Here is an 18,268-nt window from a genome sequence, read left to right on the forward strand (position 1 = left end):
TGATGAAATATTTTTTCATTTCAGTGTCACAGTATGACATCGATCTCTAAAATAAGAGATTAAAAAAAAAAAGTTAAATTTATTATTATTATTATTTTTGGCCAGGGAGCCGCATGCGGCGGACCCCTGAGATAGAATATAGATATAGCTCTAGGGCTGGCGCGGTATTGATTTTTTCCTTACCGCACAAATTTGCGAAGCTATTGAAACCGCCGCGGTAACCACAAAAAAATAAAAATAAAATAAAAGTTTTAATGCATTTTTTTATTAAATTTTTTTAGTAGTCTATGCTTTATAGCATATAGCCTGCCTCTAGTCTAAATGTCTATCTTTAGAGGATGATTTTGCAGCATGAATATTGTTTGGGATTCGGCAAGCACGCATTCGTTATTGAAAGTGAAACACAGACAACATAGGCTACTGAACAGTGAACACCGTTTATTGACGCTTGCAGTGAGGTACAGCGTGAGGCTCACTCGAGGTAGACGGGTCTGTTGAGGAGCTGAGGCGCGCGCCTCTTTCCCCTTCCCATCGACCAAGAGTGAATACCTGTAGTCCCCAGGGCTCTGTCCCGACCGGTGTCCCCGGATCCCCCCCGAAAGGATGGGTGAGCCGCGGCAGACCGGGCGGCCCAACTTAACGAGAACCATAAAACCTGAGCGCGGTGTGGCTCTCCTCACGGGGAGAGGCGGGGGGGGATTCGAAGTCTCCCCTCTGGTCGTGCGCCGTTCACTCGGTGGTTTCTTCTTCTTCTTCTTCTTCTTCTTCTTCTTCTTCTTCTTCTTCTTCTTCTTCTTCTTCTTCTTCTTCTTCTTCTTCTTCTTCTTCTTCTTCTTCTTCTTCTCTTCTTCTTCTTCTTCTTCTCTTCTTCTTCTTCTTCTTCTTCTTCTTCTTCTTCTTCTTCTTCTTCTTCTTCTTCTTCTTCTTCTTCTTCTTTCTTCTTCTTATTATAAAAAACAGCTGTGATGCGGTATTCAGCTTAACTCTGCGGTGGGCGTGATGTAACAGTGATACCGCGGTAATGCGGTAACCGCGGCAGCTCTATATAGCTCTGCAAACATCGTGACCAAGGCCAGATTAAGAATTCAGAGGCCTCTGGGCCAGACTCTTGTGGAGGCCCCCACACACAAATACACGTGCACGCACGCACAGTGGTGTTTTTATATGTAAAACATTGGTGGCGCAGCCACTAACCAAGACTACATACCAGGCAAACTACAGTAATCAAAATGACAGTAATCCTGCTACTGATGCGTTTTTAACACGTCAATAAACAGCTATCCATCGAGAGAGAGAAAGTATAGTTGAGGAACATATATTATATTCCCTGTCTGCCAAAGTTATTGACAGGGTACCACACAATATATTATACTTTATTGTTCAGTTATTCTGTCAGTTTCATGATGGCTGTCCCTTTCCTGTTTAGATTTTAACTTAGCAGCTCCGCTTTCCCACCGTTTAACTTTTTTATCCATGTTTTTTGAGTCTCATATGATACAGTACTACTCAAATCTTAGCCTACTTGATCAACTTGCAAGTGCAATTCTCGCGGTCAGTGGTCAGCTGACCTGACCTGACAGTGACCCCTGGATGTCAGTGTCACGTCGACTCAACGTCTCTCACCCCCTCATTATCAAACAATCAATCATATTTTTATTTGCAATACAAAAAATTAAATAAAAATAGATAGAGATGAGATGATACTAGTAGTCACTATAGATGCTGTGAAAGTAAACGCTGGATCTGATTATATATATATATATTTTTTTTTCGTATTTTTTATTTTTTTTACTAGTGTGTAGTGGAGGCCCCTAGTCACTAGGGGGAGCTCGATGATATCCGCTATCAGCACCGGCGGGTCTCTGCTGTCTGTCATGATCCCAATCTGCCTCATTCGTGTCGGGGGTGACAGCAGACTGTACGTCTAGTCTTCTTCTTCTTCTTGTATATTTCCGGCAGACTACGCGTCTAGGCGTATTGCCGCCCTCCACAGGACAGAGGGAGCACTATAGATTTCCAGCCCTCCCTATACGTCTAGTCCAGCCAGGGTCAGCAACCTTTACTATCAAAAGAGCCACGTTCCCCCCCTCCCACAAAATAAAATGCTAAAACCTATTTACCCTTAAAATGAAGATAACACAGTGTATAACGTTTTATATATCCCCAAGCATACCCCACATTTAGCATAAAATGCCTGACAATTGCATACCCAAAGTAATTTGCGATTTATTATACTTTATACGTATTGCATTAATGGAATTATAAAGCAACAAAAAGAAAAGTTTTGACTTTTTATTGCTGTTTTTATGTTATAACAAAGGAAAACCGCAAACTCTTATGAAGAGGAGAAAAAATACTGGCTGTGTAGACCTATTTTTAAGGGGAGACCACCCACCTAAAATACCCTTTTCCTGATTTGGGGGCAATTTTGAGATTTTTGTATAATTTTGCCCCTTTACATGTCTTCTTTCAAACTGACAAAGTGACAAGAAAACTTAAAAAAAAACACATTTAGTTGCTTATTTTGCATGATTGCATCCATAAATGTGCACATATCGAATGTGGAAGTGCCTCATTTGGATATATAAACATAAAATTCAGAAAACGTGCAATATATTTTTTCTTAGTTTATATGTACATAACAAACTGGGAAAGTTTCATAGCGATATCTATTCAAATATTTTTTTGCCTTATTAGGTGGTACAGTAATCGGTTGTGTTGTTTGTTACTAAACTGTTACTACTACTACATCATTATTATTATGTTATTATTAGTGCTGTCAGGCGATACAAAAATGTATCTAATTAATCGCATTTTAATCGCATAACCATTTTATGCCTGATATTCGATGGCAGAATTCAGTACTGTATCTACCGTAATTTTCGCACTATAAGCCGCACCTGAATATAAGCCGCAGCAGCTAAATTGAATGATGTGTACATATATAAGCCGCACTGGACTATAAGCCACAGGTGTTTTAATGTTTAATTACCATATGTAAGGGTTCGTGCACAGAGGGGATTGTCGGGAAAGAGATGGCAGTTTGAGGAAGCTCCCATTTATTAACATTTTTGTTTAAACAGGAACGATAGCCAGTTAGCCAGCGCCAGGTACAGTAGCTACAAACGTTAGCTCACATAACGATAGCCAGTTAGCCAGCGCCGGGTACAGTAGCTGCCAACGTTAGCTCTCATAACGATAGCCAGCTAGCCAGCGCCAGGTACAGTAGCTACCAATGTTAGCTCTCATAACGATAGCCAGTTAGCCAGCGCCAGGTACAGTAGCTACCAACGTTAGCTCTCATAACGATAGCCAGTTAGCCAGCGCCAGGTAAAGTAGCTACCAACGTTAGCTCTCATAACGATAGCCAGTGCCAGGTACAGTAGCTACCAACGTTAGCTCTCATAACGATAGCCAGTTAGCCAGCGCCAGGTACAGTAGCTACCAACGTTAGCTCTCATAATGATAGCCAGTTAGCCAGCGCCAGGTACAGTAGCTACCAACGTTAGCTCTCATAACGATAGCCAGTTAGCCAGCGCCGGGTACAGTAGCTACCAACGTTAGCTCTCATAACGATAGCCAGTTAGCCAGCGCCAGGTACAGTAGCTACCAACGTTAGCTCACATAACGATAGCCAGTTACCCAGCGCCAGGTACAGTAGCTACCAACATTAGCTCTCATAACGATAGCCAATTAGCCAGCACCAGGTACAGTAGCTACCAACGTTAGCTCTCATAACGATAGCCAGTGCCGGGTACAGTAGCTACCAACGTTAGCTCTCATAACGATAGCCAGTTAGCCAGCACCTGCGAAATCGAATGCCAAACTGATGATATCAGGAGCCATCAGTAGCTAGATAACATTAGACAACACCTCATGTATTAATAAACTAAAGTGAATAGTTCGTTGACTGGGTAATTTTGTTTAATGCTTCAGTTATGTTGAAAGAGGAGCTCTGAGCTGCTCATGCACTCCTCTTGCCGTAATGGTTTGTTGATGTGGTTATGTGAGGCGGAGGAGGAGGGCAGCGTCTAGGCTTTTACCAAACGGTTCGTGTTTCCGCATTCCCGTTTTGCGCTCCGATTGGCCACGCACGTTTCTGGTCATGTGACATGTGCGCCCAATCGCATGACGCGCCCATTTCCGCCTCGACCAGCAGCAAACTACCTAATGCCTACGATCCACACTCTAACCTTAAGCAACTTCGAAAGAGTGCCTAAGCTTAACCGGCGAAAGAACTTGCCGTCACACGATACGCCCTGCTCTAAGACAAACTCTAACCTTAACCAACTTCGAAAGAGCACCTAAGCTTAACCGTCCAAAGTACTTGCCGTCACACGATTGGGCGCACATGTCACATGACCAGAAACGTCAGTGGCCAATCAGAGCGCAAATCGGGAACGCGGAAACACATTGGTAAAAGCAATCAGGCGGAGGGGCAAGGTGTGCACTGCTGCAGCAGATTTAGGAGTCTGATCCGACGGTCACAGAGCTGAGGGAGTGCGCCCAGTTAGCTGTAAAAATCCATAGATTAGCCGCACCATTATATAAGCCGCAGGGTCGAAAAATGGGGAAAACAGCCGCGGCTTATAGTCCGAAAATTACGGTACAAAACCTTCTGTTTAATCTAGGGATGCACCGAAATTTCGGCCATTTTTCTCCGAAAATATATCACAGAAACAACCTGTAACCTAACGCGTGTTGTTGTGATGATGTCTCAAAACGCGGCTTCAGTCATTACATGCGCAACGTGAGCTCTTCAGTCCTACGTTCTGCAGCCTGTGATAACTCCTCTTGGGACTCGCTGTTTCTATGTAAACTCTGCGCGCAATGCGTCCAATAAATGCGTCTTTAACATGCTTTATATCCTTATTTACTATATGCCCATCGCGGTTAATCCAGGGTATCTGCAGGTTTAGCCCAGTCAGATTTAAGACTTTTTAATACTTTTTAATGCCACTCAGAATGAAATTTAATACCAATTTCACAATAACAAAATGGCAAAAATCACACAACGACACAATTAGTTTAAGTTTAGGGACACATTGGTCCAAAGATGTTTATTAAAACATAAAGGAGTAACTGGATTGGATGAAACGAAGGAGTGACAAACATAAATATCTCTCCGTCTCTCTCTCTCACTCATGTCAGAAGTCACCTCGCTGGCAGACTGCCGTCCCTCTCTCTCTCTCTGTCTCTCTCTGTCTCACTCTTTATGTCAGAAGTCACCTGTGGCAGACTGCCGTCCCTCTCTCTCTCTCTCTCTCTGTCTCTCTCTTATGTCAGAAGTCACCTCGCTGGCAGACTGCCGTCCCTCGCTCTCTCTCTCTCTTCAGGGGTTTTGCTGCCACTTCCTCCATTAGAACAGATAGATTAGATTCAAATGTATCGTCATTAAAAAGCACTTAGTAGTTGTAGTAAAGTAAAGTGCAAAGTAATATACAATGTACAGGTGATTAAACTGGGTATATAGCATATATTCATTAGTACTACTATTGAGTAATAGTGCTAAGCAGATGTATGTACAGAGCTGTATTAGAGTAGTATTAATTAATGTGTACAGTGATACAGGTATAAAGACACCCACCCACCCTCTCCTAATGGACAGTCTCCTCCTCACCGTATGTATTTTCTCCCACCCACCCACCCCCTCCTCCTAATGCACAGTCTCCTCCCCATCATATGTATATATTTTCTGTTAGGATCTCTGGGTAACAGTACTGTATATTTGCATATCGTATATGTCACAAATGTAACAGTACTATATATACCTGTATGTCATGTATGTCCCTATGTCATAAATGTCATGATGTCACATACAGTATGTATGTTGTGTATGTCATAAATGTCACTATGAATTGAAAATGGGGGACCTTGATGTAAACAAGACAAACGTCTTTCTCTGGTCTGCATCCCCTTAACAATTGTGTATTGAGCCGTACTGTATTGTACCCATTCTGCAATTTGTTAATAAAGTTCTCATTCATTGAAGTTGTACTAGCCAGCCAGCAGCGTAACTAAGAGTAAGTAAGATACATGTACAGATATAGATATAGTATTAATAGGTTGAATGAATGAATGAATAAAAACTTATTAACAGATTGCAGAATGGGCACAATACAGTACAGCTCAATACACACAATTGTTAAGGGGATGCAGACCAGAGAAGACTTCGTCTCGTTTACATCAGGGTCCCCCATTTTCAATTCATAGTGACATTTATGACATACACAACATACATGACAATTGCCGGTGGTCCTACTGTACCTGAGATGGCGCACCTGAGGTGGAGGCTGCAGGGGCCAGAAAGAAACGCGAAATACTAGTTTGCAGGCGGGTTTTGTTAATAGAGGTATGCTTAAGCTCAGCATGTGCGACTCGACTGCTTTCACTCCCACCGTCCCCAGTTAAAAGGCTTCGCTGCTAACGTTACGTTAGCCCCTTCTGTGACTGTGATGCACGGCCAAAGCATATTGGCGTGCATCACAGTCACGAAAGGGGCTACGTTAGCTATAGACTCCGTTGCTGAATAGTTCCATGATGCAAACACTGGGTTGTCGAGCCAGTTCTCGTAAAATGTGCACTTCCCCATAACTAAACGCAACTTAGTGCTTGCTAACGTTAGCTATAGATTCCGTTGCTGAAATAGTTCCCGACAAACATACCTGTTGGTTCCGCCCATTCCGGTGAACACCGGTCTGCGTAAATAAAAAGTCCGACTTTATCTCCCGTTTTTCCCCAGATTTCATAATGAAACATAAGATGCCATGGCATTTTATCTTTCCTGTCTATGGCATTTTTAAGACCTCTGAAAGATGGATTAAGACATTTTAAGACAAATTAAGGCCTTAATAGTTGATAAACACATTTAAGACTTTTTAAGGATCCGCGGACACCCTGTAATCACTGAGTGATCTAATATGCATATTCTTCAGAGGGAGAGATTGTGTTTCTCACATTGACGCTGTCTGTCGTTGATAATATAATCTGAAGAGCATTATTATTATTATCATTCTCGAGAATACACGTCCTCTCTCTCTCTCTCTCTCTCTCTCTCTCTCTCTCTCTCTCTCTCCTCTCTCTCTCTCTCTCTCTCTCTCTCTCTCTCTCTCTCTCTCTCTCTCTCTCTCTCTCTCTCTCTCTCTCTCTCTCTCTCTCTCTCTCTCTCTCTCTCTCTCTCTCTCTCTCTCTCTCTCTCTCTCTCTCTCTCTCTCTCTCGCTCTCTCTCTCTCTCTCTCTCGCTCTCGCTCTCTCTCGCTCTCTCCTCTCTCTCTCTCTCTCTCTCTCTCTCTCTCATTGAAAACTTATTAACAGATTGCAGAAGGGTACAATACAGTACTGAGCTCAATACACACAATTGTTAAGGGGATGCAGACCAGAGAAAGACTTTCGTCTTGTTTACATCAGGGTCCCCATTTTCAATTCATCAGGACATATGACATACATGACATACAGATAGACAGTACTGCTACATCTATACATTTATGACATACCAGATTTGCAATACAGTACTGTTTGTGATACAAAAAGAGTCCAGAAAAGAGAGTATTACATTTGACGTAGAAACTGTACATTGAGGAGGTGGGGGGGGGGGGGGGGGGGGGGGGTTGGGTAGGAGGGGTTGGGGGGGAAACACTGTACAACTGTACAAGCAAAGCTGTACATTGGAATATTGACAACCATACTAGGTAATTTACTGTACATTGGAGGGGTACTTTTATATAAAATGCTTACTGTAGCCACTACAGTACATCATTAAGTTTGCTATAAGCTATTCTCCCGCTCATGTGTGCAGATCTTTATGCAGTTTTAAAGCACATTGGCTTTGTTCTGAATGCACTTTGTAGTTATCCTACAGAGAAAAGAAAATGCACTCGACTTGGATTAATGTACTGTATGCATTTAGAAGTGCTGAATAAAGTTTTATGGACCCATAATAGTGATTATTTAAATTGAGTTTTGCCATAATCTATATTTTTCCATAATCAGGTAGCTGAACAACATTGGTAAAAAAAATTCTATTCTATGAATCATTTCGGCCTTTCGGCATTCGGTTTTCGGCCAACTGTTCCTATTTTCGGTATCGGTTTCGGCCAAGAATTTCCCATTCGGTGCATCCCTAGTTTAATCATCTTCCATCTATTAATTTGCTTCGATTTTTCAGGTCTGGTCAATTTGAGCATAGTGTTCACAGTCAAAGATAAAAAAAAATGTATTGATATTCTCATTTGGTTCATTACAATTTACTAAAAATAAAATTTTCATTCAATCAATCACCACGCAGATTGATTGATTGAATGAAAATGTTATTAACAGATTGCAGAATGGGTACAATACAGTACGGCTCAATACACACAATTATTAAGGGGATGCAGACCAGAGAAAGACTTTCGTCTTGTTTACATCAGGGTCCCCCATTTTCAATTCATAATGAATTGTAAGTAAGGGTGCAACTTGCACCGTGCAATCCATTCTTTGTGGATCTAGCCCACAGTATTTCTGACACTGGAAATACATTCCCTGAGATTCATAGATGTCCCTAGAATCAGATACCAAGAACATGCAAATGGGCCATATTAAAAAAAAATCTGTAAATGTGTATTCTACATTCTTATGGAATGAATGATACAAAAAAAATGATTATTATATCTTTTTTTGTAATTAATTCTGAGTTAATTTTCATAATGCGATAATTTGCTGTGTAATTAATTAATCTAATTAACGCGATAAACTGACAGCCCTAATATATATATTAGGGCTGACCCCTATTAATCGATTAGTCGACTAATCGGTCGAAAGGAGCCGTAGTCGAATATATAAAAAAAAAAAAAAATCATTCTTTCCAAAAGAAAAGAGGCCTAGAAGCGTGGCTAACGCTAATGGCACGCATACCAGAGGCTAACTGCCTAGAAAACAGGCACAGAGGCACTGAAAGAGGATTTCACCCATCTAATGAACACACTAGACAAGACAAATATCAAGATGTATCCATCAGTGGACCAATTGCATGCTTTTGCAGAGGACTCCTTCAGACATTAAGCACCCCCCACAGCCCAAATGGAACGATAAAAAAATAATAATAATAATAAATTTATATTATATATATTTTTTTTTTATTTCTTTTTTTAGTCTGCAAATTTTGGCCAATCCTAGTCAACCATCCAAATCCTTAAGTCGGGGAAAGCCCTAATATATATATATATATATATATATATATATATATATATACCGTAATTCCTCTAATAGTAACCGGGTCTCAAATACAAGCCGGGTCTCTATTAATGGCCGGGTGCGCTCTTGAGCTAAGCAATTATAAGCCGGCCTCCTAATACAAGCCGGGTCACTAATATACTGAGCTGCATACTGAGCTAGTTACTTGATTTCACTTTGAAAACGTTGAAATGACCAGTGACCACCTGTAATTGCACTGTTTACTATTTCATACAGTACTTGGTTTCAATAAATGAACCCAGTACATTTTACTGGGTTCAAACTGACACAAAATGTTGATTTATTCATTATGATCCGTTTGAAAATTTGAAATATAGGCCTCCCTCTTATACAGGCCTCCTCCTAATACAAGCCTGGTACCCGCTACAGTTGAAACAAATACAAGCCGGGGTTACTATTAGAGGAATTACGGTACTGTATATGATGGGTCTATTCAGAATCAAAACACACATACAGTACTATAAACCTGTTAAGCCTTAAGGTCCCCCTGCTTTTCTTTATCATACATCGATCAATAGAGACCGTATTAGATCCCCAATTATCATATCATGGGGTATCATTGGAAAGCCACACTCATTGGCTACAACCCTGTGCAAAGGTTTTCGAGATCGCCAAATGATTGACGGAGCTAGAGCCCCAGGAGTCGGGGGTGGTAATGTGTACTTTTGCGTACTTTGGGGCACGCCTCACATATTGGCATGTAACTCGAGAACCGCTGAGCGGATTTTGTCACCTGAAAGGGCAATCGACAGGCAACAAATAGGGCTTTAATTCTACATATATATTGTATTAAAAGAAATGCACACCCGAGCCACTAGAGGTCGGCAAAGAATCGTCCACATGTGGGCCCTTGGATGTTAAGAGGTTAATGTTTAAAAAACAAATTTGTAGCCAAGAGTAAATACCATAACCCTATCAAAAACAGTAGTCAAAGTGTATATTTTCATTTTTACCTATGTTTTATCGGAAATACAAATTTATCGGAAAATGCTAATTATCGAAAAAATCGCAAGAAATGACTAAATCCAGATTCAACCCTGCCATTGGAAAGAGGAGCATTTTCCCTATCCATAGATGTATGATTTGGCCATAATAAGGTCAAGGTCAAGTTCAAGGTCAAATATGAATTTATAATTCAAGTCGATTATCATTAATTAATGTATCTACAAATCCTTCTGTTTAATCATCTTCCCGTGGTTAATTTGCTTAGATATTTGTACACATGATCTCAATAAGGTGGTGAATGAGCTCAGTGAGCATTTTTCAGAAAATGTTTAAAATGTTTGATCATATCAAAATCATAAATCATAATTAATCATAATTAATTTATTCATTACAATTTACTCAGCCTAGTAACAGACACAATATTTCTGACACTGGAAATACATACCCCCAGGTCCCTAGATACCAAGAACATGCAAATTTACCTTGCAGAAGTGGAGCAATCTTCCATTTACTTAGGCATGTACCTTTAGGCAAAAACGGTCTACAGATTAACAGGCTGTCAATCGATTAAAATATTTAATCTGATTAATAATGATAATAATAATATCTTAAATTTATATAGCGCCTTTCAGGAGATTAATCGCATGATTGTCCATAGTTAACTTGCGATTAATCGCATATTTTTTATCTGTTCTAACTTTTACAAGTTTTAATACTCTTCAACATGAGTCAACACATGCTTGCTTTATGCAGCCATTTAACACAAAAGGATGACCCTCATGCATTGCACATTTGCATACAATAAAGCATTAAAGTACTTGTGCGTTAACGCGTTAATATGGCATTAACACACACACACACACCAAACAGGATCCCTCACCTTGGATCCAGCGGATCTGCGTCGCGGGGCCGTAGCCCTGCTCGTTCTTGCCGGCGATGCGGAACACGACGGCCGGCCGGTTGGGGGCGGAGCAGTCGACGTGGGCGTTGCCCAGGTGGGCGGAGCCCACGGTGCAGGAGGTATTGGTGCCGCGGTAGATGCGGATGAAGGCCATCGGTCCGGCGGCAGTGCCCGCGCGGCTCTTCCGCACCGCCAGGTACATGGAGTACTCCAGGATGCGGCCTGAGGGGGAGGGGGGGGCCTGCCACGCGATGTGGACCGTGTCGTTCACCTGGCGGCGGGAGGAGAGAGGATGGATCATCATTATACCCAGTGTTGTAGTCGAGTCACTAAATCTCAAGTCCGAGTCGAGTCCCCATTACCCTAGTCCCACTAGCCATCAAAATATTAAAAAGATAATAATAATCTGAATGCAGTCAATGCTCGAGTCCAAGTCATCAGTGTTCAAGTCGAGTCATCAGTGTTCAAGTCGAGTCACAAGTCCTGAAAATCAGTCAGGACTCGAGTACTACAACACTGATTATACCTATATCCACACCTGTCTGTATTTACCTGCGCAGAGTCCTTTTCCATATCTGTAGATACTATATCTATATCTGTACATATCCTACTCTTATTGGGTACAATATGACTAAAATATAGATCTATACGGTATAGGGCTGACCCCGATTAGTCGACTAATCGATCTAAAGGAGCCCTAGTCGACTGCCAACCTCTTAGTCGAATGCAAAAAAGATATATATATATATAATTATAATATTATTTTTACTTTTTTTTGTATCATTCTTTCCAAAAGCAAAGAGGCCTAGAAGCGTGGCTAACGCTAATGGCACGCATACCAGCGAGGGTAACTGCCTACGAAAACACTGAAAGAGGATTTCACCCGTCTAATGAACACACTAGAGTAGACAAATATCAAGATGTATCCATCAGTGGACCAATTGCATGCTTTCGCAGGACAAGAAGCCTTCAGTCGACTCCTTCAGACAGTAAGCACCCCCCCCCCCCCCCCCCCCACACAGCCCAAATGGAATGATAATATATATATTTCTTTGCATTCCGGGGGGTAGTCGACTACTATCTGCAAATTTCGGCCAATCAAAGTCGCCTATCCAAATCCTTAGTCAGGGACAGCCCTAATATGGTACATAGTACCTTTGTGATCTTGACAGCAGAGGGCAACGCGGGGAAGCCTGCCTGGCTGCTCTTGAACTGGCAGACAGGGCTGAAGTCTCCCCGGCCGTGGCAGTTGAGTCCCGCCACCCTGAACCTGTAGCTCTGACCTGGAGCCAGGTCCTGCTTCACTCTGCCCTCGTAGTCCTGGGGCCCCGGGAGCGTCGCCTGGGGGGAAACACTCACCGGTGTCAACCGTCCTGTTCGTTTTCACAGTGGAACGTTTTGGCTACTTTAGAATTACTGAACGGTGGAGATAGATCAGTGGTTCTCAAACTTTGGGTCGCGGGTAGGTGACAGTGGGGTCACGCATTGGCAAGTAAACATATTATAATAATTTCTAATAATTTCATGTTCTGGCAACATATTCTGGCTAAATATGCCTCGTTTTATAAATGTGTAATGATAACACAGTGCTGTAATAAAATGTTCTAATAAATATGCATGATCAAGTTCAACAATGTGTAATTTTTTATTCATTTTATTTTGATGTTCCTGTGTGTGTTCCTGTGTGCCGCCCAGCTCGCATGTGTGTGTTAATCTGCATGACAACTAAAGACTTCTTCTTCTTCTCCACTGGGAGAAACATGCATGGTAACATAATGTCAATGACTAAGAGTGACCTGTTTGGTGGCTGCAGGCCGGCTGCTGCTAGGCCCCTGGTCGCCCTCTGGTGGTAGATAGTAGTGTTGGACCTCAGAGAAGAGGCTCTTAAACACCCCACAGTCAAACCACACCGTGTCCTCTGGAACCTGGAGGAAAGAGCAACGGCTTATCTAGCTGTCCAGTCTTTACGCACGGGTGAATAATGATGATTTATAAGCACGTCTAACCTGATTTGTTGGCAAGTTGGTCGAGGGGTTGGCTGTGGCCGGCTCTTCTCCTACATAAGGAAAGGAATATTCATGATCGTAAAAACAAATTTGGCAAATTTACAAACATACCTTGAGTATTCTACCTGTAGAAGCTAATCGCAGTAAATACGCAAACAGTGAAAAATGGCTTTAACACCTTAAGCCCGGTCGAGATTTATTTCACGTCATAAATAGATCAATACAGTCCGTATTAAGTAATGTTGCCTTTCTTTTTCAAATGTAGCCAAGAGTAAAGACCCTAAACATGTCAAAACAGCAGTCAAAGTATACATTTTCAGCACTACGTTTGTTTACCAATTATTTTAAGTGTCATTAGCGAAATATGAGTTTATAAATATCTCTGCGCATCCCGGCAGAAACCGGATCAATTAGACGTGAGGAAATAACGCTGTGATGAAATCCTTGTAGTCCTAAGAAAGAGGAGACCCAGGGCTTTCGATAGACGTCGAAATTTCATAAAACTACACTACCCATCTCACACCAGCCGCTGTCAAAGCTGCAGCCGGCTGAGGTGAAAAAGGATTATTAACGTGATTTTTGTATATATATCTCACAGGTCGAACAAAACTGAACGCTATTGCCATAAAATACCGTAATTTTCGGACTATAAGCCGCGCCTTTTCCCCCCATTTTTCGACCCTGCGGCTTATATAACGGTGCAGCTAATCTATGGATTTTTACAGCTAACGGCCACTAGGGGACCTCCTAAATCTATGGATTTTACAGGTTACAGTCCACCACCTTTAACTCTCACTCACTGTGACGTACATGGGTACGTGGGTTGGTCATTACCATTATTACTGTATTTATGACACCATCTGAACATCAGGTTAGTATATGTAAATATGTTATGTTTTGGATGTGATGTGTGTGTGTGTGCATGATAGCTAATGCTGTCTCTTTTCTCTGTCAGGTGCCGCCCGCCCGTCCCTACACTGAAGAGTGCTGATTGCCTAATGGGTGACAGCTGATGGCAATCACCTCGAGAGGGACGGGTGGACAAATACCTGACAGCACACACACGTCCGGGGGCCTCATGGAGTCATTTGCCAGTGACCATAGAGTTGGAGGTTGCCATTGTTTACCACTGTTTGTGTGGAATAGTTATTATAACACTGTCCACTGTTGTTTGTGTGGAATAGTTATTATAACACTGTCCACTATTGTGTGGGACTGATTCACTGTGTGTTCATGTTGTTCACACCACTTACCTGGTAGGCATTGTATTTGTGTTGGTGCAGCTACCAGGTGAGTATATATATATATATATATATATATATATATATATATATATATATATATATATATATATATATATATATATTGTGGCCTCTTGCCTTTTTGCCACTGCTTGTGTGGAATTAATATATATCTATGTATAGGGCCTTCTGCCTTTTTGCCACTGCTTGTGTGGAACTATATTGTGCTGTGCACGTGGTGTACATTTGCTGGGGGATTCCCAGACTGCCAACCGCAGGGTTTGTGGTTGTGTCCTGTGACACTAAGTCACTAGGGCTTGTGTTGGCCCTTGTGCCTTACTTTATTATATTTACTTGTTTGTTCTCCCCTTACCCTTTTCCCTATTTGTTATATGTTTGTGGGATTATTTCCCCTCTTCCCTCATCCTAATTCAGTGGAGGTTTGAATTCCTGCCACAGCTAATAAATATAATTTACCTTTTGAAAGCGCGTTTGTGTTGTTTTCCTATCTGCCGGGGCCGTGCTTTAAAAGCATCTACTGAGGGGGTTGTTTTTGTTCATGTGCAGCCTGCTTCAGTTTCTATTCTATGTGGTCATTAGACCTTGGTACATGACACTCACTCTTCTCTCACAGGCACACATCTGCTGCAAGTTAATAAATGGGAGCTTCCTCAAACAGCCATCTCTTTCCCGACAATCCCCTCTGTGCACAAACCCTTATGGTAATTAAACATTAAAACACCTGCGGCTTATAGTCCAGTGCGGCTTATATATGCACACATCATTCAATTTAGCTGCTGCAGCTTATATTCAGGTGCAGCTTATAGTGCGAAGATTACGGTACAACGTATATTGTTTCTTTACCTTTCTGTGAACGTCTAGAAAAGGTCCATAGATGTCCCTAGATACCAAGAACATGCAAAACTCTGTACTTTTAAGGGTACCGACCGAATTACGTCGGTAATACAGAGTACCGATTCACATTAGATCAACCTGTGCCACATTTCGGTACCTTGAAGAGCTGAAGACCTGCGCAGTTAGAAAATAAACCAAATTCCAATTACATGCAATTGTCATAGACACAGACCAGCGTGGCACTTCAACGATTCAATTACAGAGAGAGTAAAGTACCGAAAAAGGGTGCCGCTGGGTACCAGCATCGGTTCAAATGTGAACGGTACCCAACCCTGCTTATAACTCAATCAATTTAGAAAGAAATTGTAGTTACTGCGGTTAGCTTCTGCAGGGCGGTACAGCGTGGATGAGTTGATGACAGTACCTGGCTGATGTAGAGGTGCACTGCTCTCCTCTGTGGCTGACGTGTGGGAGTCACCCTCCTGTCCAGTAGCTAAAACAACAACACACAGGAGAAGAAGTCAAAAGGTCAATGTTGATTTACCTGGGCAACACCAAATTATAATAACTTTATTTATATAGCAGAAAAATCTACTTTGCATTTGATATATTGAAAATATTTACATTTTTGTTTTTTTTAACAATAATTGGCAACACTGGCATTTAAAGGGTTAACATTCTGAAATTAATTATGATCAGGGCTGAAGTTGAATAAAAGATGTATGGGGGAAAAAAGTAACATAATATTTGTATGGCCTTTTTGAAGAGGATTTTGTCCCTTAACATTTTGGTTGCCGAAAACGTAGAACTACGTTTCTGTCGCCCGATCGTTGAGTGCCGGAAACGTAGATCTACGTTTTTCTCACTGTATTTATTTTATTCGCTATTGCCATTCATAATTCAGCGGGGCACCTTGTGCATGCTGTACTGAATGTGTCTGAGCTGGCAGACGGTCTTATACCGCCCTCTAAAGCCTTCGGCCATTATTGCACCCTTTAGAAACGGGTTCGTTTCTTTTCTCTACTGAGCTGCAGCGTGGGGGCGGGTCCTAAACACTCCGGCAAAACACGCTTGTAGGGATGGTTGACTACTGACCCCGCCCGCCCGTTGAAGTGCAATGCCCAACAACGTCGGAGACAGGATCGCTGTGGATAACTGGAATGGCGATCAGATATTTGGATTCTTTTTTTTTGCATTACATCAGAGACCAAGTAAGGACATTATATATGAAAGCTTGCGTTGATCTGATATTTATTTCTACCCCGATCGACTCTGTCTCTGTCTCTGTGTCTGTATGTGTGGCTGTTTGCCGTTGGGTTGCAGGGGGGGGGGGGGGGGCGGCAACAACATTGCATGCGTGCACGAGGAAGGATAATAATTATGATCTAGCGTTGATTTCAGGAAGATCCGATAATCAGGCGAAAAATGACAACGTGTTTATTGAATTACACAAAAAGCAGTTTTCGCGTCTTTTCCCTGGAATGACTCAGAAGCACCCAAACTATATTTTATACCGTAATGAATATGAGCGTTATATGATCTGGGATAATTCCTGCAAAGCTAGTTATAAGGCGCTAAGCTAATAACGTTAATTGCAGTTTCAGCCCTACATAAGCTACAGTTAAAAATCTAAATGCATATGATCGGTATCATGTTCCACCATGAATGCATGAAAGGGGGGGGGCGGGGGAAGTAGTTTCTGATTATTGATTACCAATAACGGCATTCATTATTACAACATACGCTGATCAGGGGGATGGCTATGAAATCCTTGAACGAGCAGGCTGAAATTGACGTCAAATCACTCTTACCTGTGGCCGGTTGGATTCCAAAAAGAATTTCCCAGTTATTTGATCGCCATCTGCTAGATCATATAGTCCATTGGCTGATGCCATATTCCTTTACAGCATAATGAATTCGGCATCGCAAAAAGTATTCCAGGCGATCGGGTGAAGCCCTCGCTTCAGACTAACAGAAAAAGTCCGCCCGGAGCGAAATATTTTTTACACCAAGTGTGCAACAGGGGAAACTGCATTCTCGAGACAGCGCCAATACCAGGATCTGGCCGGTACTGCACTTTCCGAGTCCCAATATGCATTTTCCAGCCAAAATACAGCTGTGACAGTGAATAGGATATTAAAATCGAATAAAAGAAAAAACGAGTTAAACACGTATATATACGTGATTGGCCGTCAAGCGCTGCCTCCCAATCACGTATATATACGTGAATGGCCGCCATTGTGTTAATGGTAAGAGTGTAACGATTTAGTTTTCAGACAAAAGGGTTAAAATTAGGGATGTCCGATATTATCGGCCGATATCGGCATTAAAATGTGATATCGGAAAATATCTGTATCGGTTTTCAAAAAAATTATTATAATTTTTTTTTACATTTCTATAACCTTTATTTACCCAGGCAAGCAAGTAAGAACAAATTCTGATTTTATTTATTGTCAAAAGTATGCATAATGTTGTGTTAATTCCACAACAAGAGATATGTAAGGGATAATGTATAGCTACGAGGTCAATGTCGCAAAATAATTGATCGACACGGAGTTTAAAATACCGAGGCGCCTCGCCGAGGTGTTTTAAACGTCAGTGAAGGTCAATTATTTTGCGACAATGATCGAGTATAGCTATACATTATCCCGCTTATTACATAGCTAACTTACTAACAATATACCTAATTCATTTTACATCGACAAGCCGAGATCAAAGGCAGATCCGGCAGGTGTGTCTGATTGGCTGCACTGATGCAGTGTGTCAGTGGGCTTGATTGCGAACAGCTGCGCACAGCGGTCATTATTGTTCGGCAGAGGTCCGTTATCGAGTAATAACGGACCTCTGACGAGCGCTATTGACCAATCACAAGCAAGCATTTCGGCGATTGTGAAAACGCCATGTAATAAGTAATGTTAATTACCTGAAATTATTAAATTGTTTGGGGGGGAAACCCTGCATATATCGGTATTGGTTGATATCGGTTGATATCGGTATCGGAAATTAAGAGTTGGACAATATCGGTATAGGTAAAAAAGACAATATCGAGCATCCCTAGTTAAAATGATAAAAAATATTATAATAATATA

General features: G+C 41.7%; 1 protein-coding gene across 1 annotated transcript in view; it reads right to left on the bottom strand.

The window, feature by feature from the left end:
* Positions 1–18,268, bottom strand: part of LOC311231840 (host cell factor 2-like) — a gene marked incomplete at its 3' end in the record, with an annotated part of 88,658 nt that overhangs the window by 43,990 nt on the left and 26,400 nt on the right. The window contains exons 11-15 of the mRNA XM_084318460.1: positions 15,604–15,672; positions 13,084–13,133; positions 12,874–13,002; positions 12,233–12,418; positions 11,057–11,348 (exon numbers count right to left, since the gene is read on the bottom strand). Of these exons, the coding sequence (XP_084174586.1) occupies positions 11,057–11,348; positions 12,233–12,418; positions 12,874–13,002; positions 13,084–13,133; positions 15,604–15,672 (726 nt within the window). The remainder of the gene's footprint in view (positions 1–11,056; positions 11,349–12,232; positions 12,419–12,873; positions 13,003–13,083; positions 13,134–15,603; positions 15,673–18,268) is intronic.

This window comes from Notolepis coatsorum (assembly GCF_963971535.1).
Source record: "Notolepis coatsorum genome assembly, chromosome: 7".
In the NCBI taxonomy this organism is placed as follows: domain Eukaryota; kingdom Metazoa; phylum Chordata; class Actinopteri; order Aulopiformes; family Paralepididae; genus Notolepis; species Notolepis coatsorum.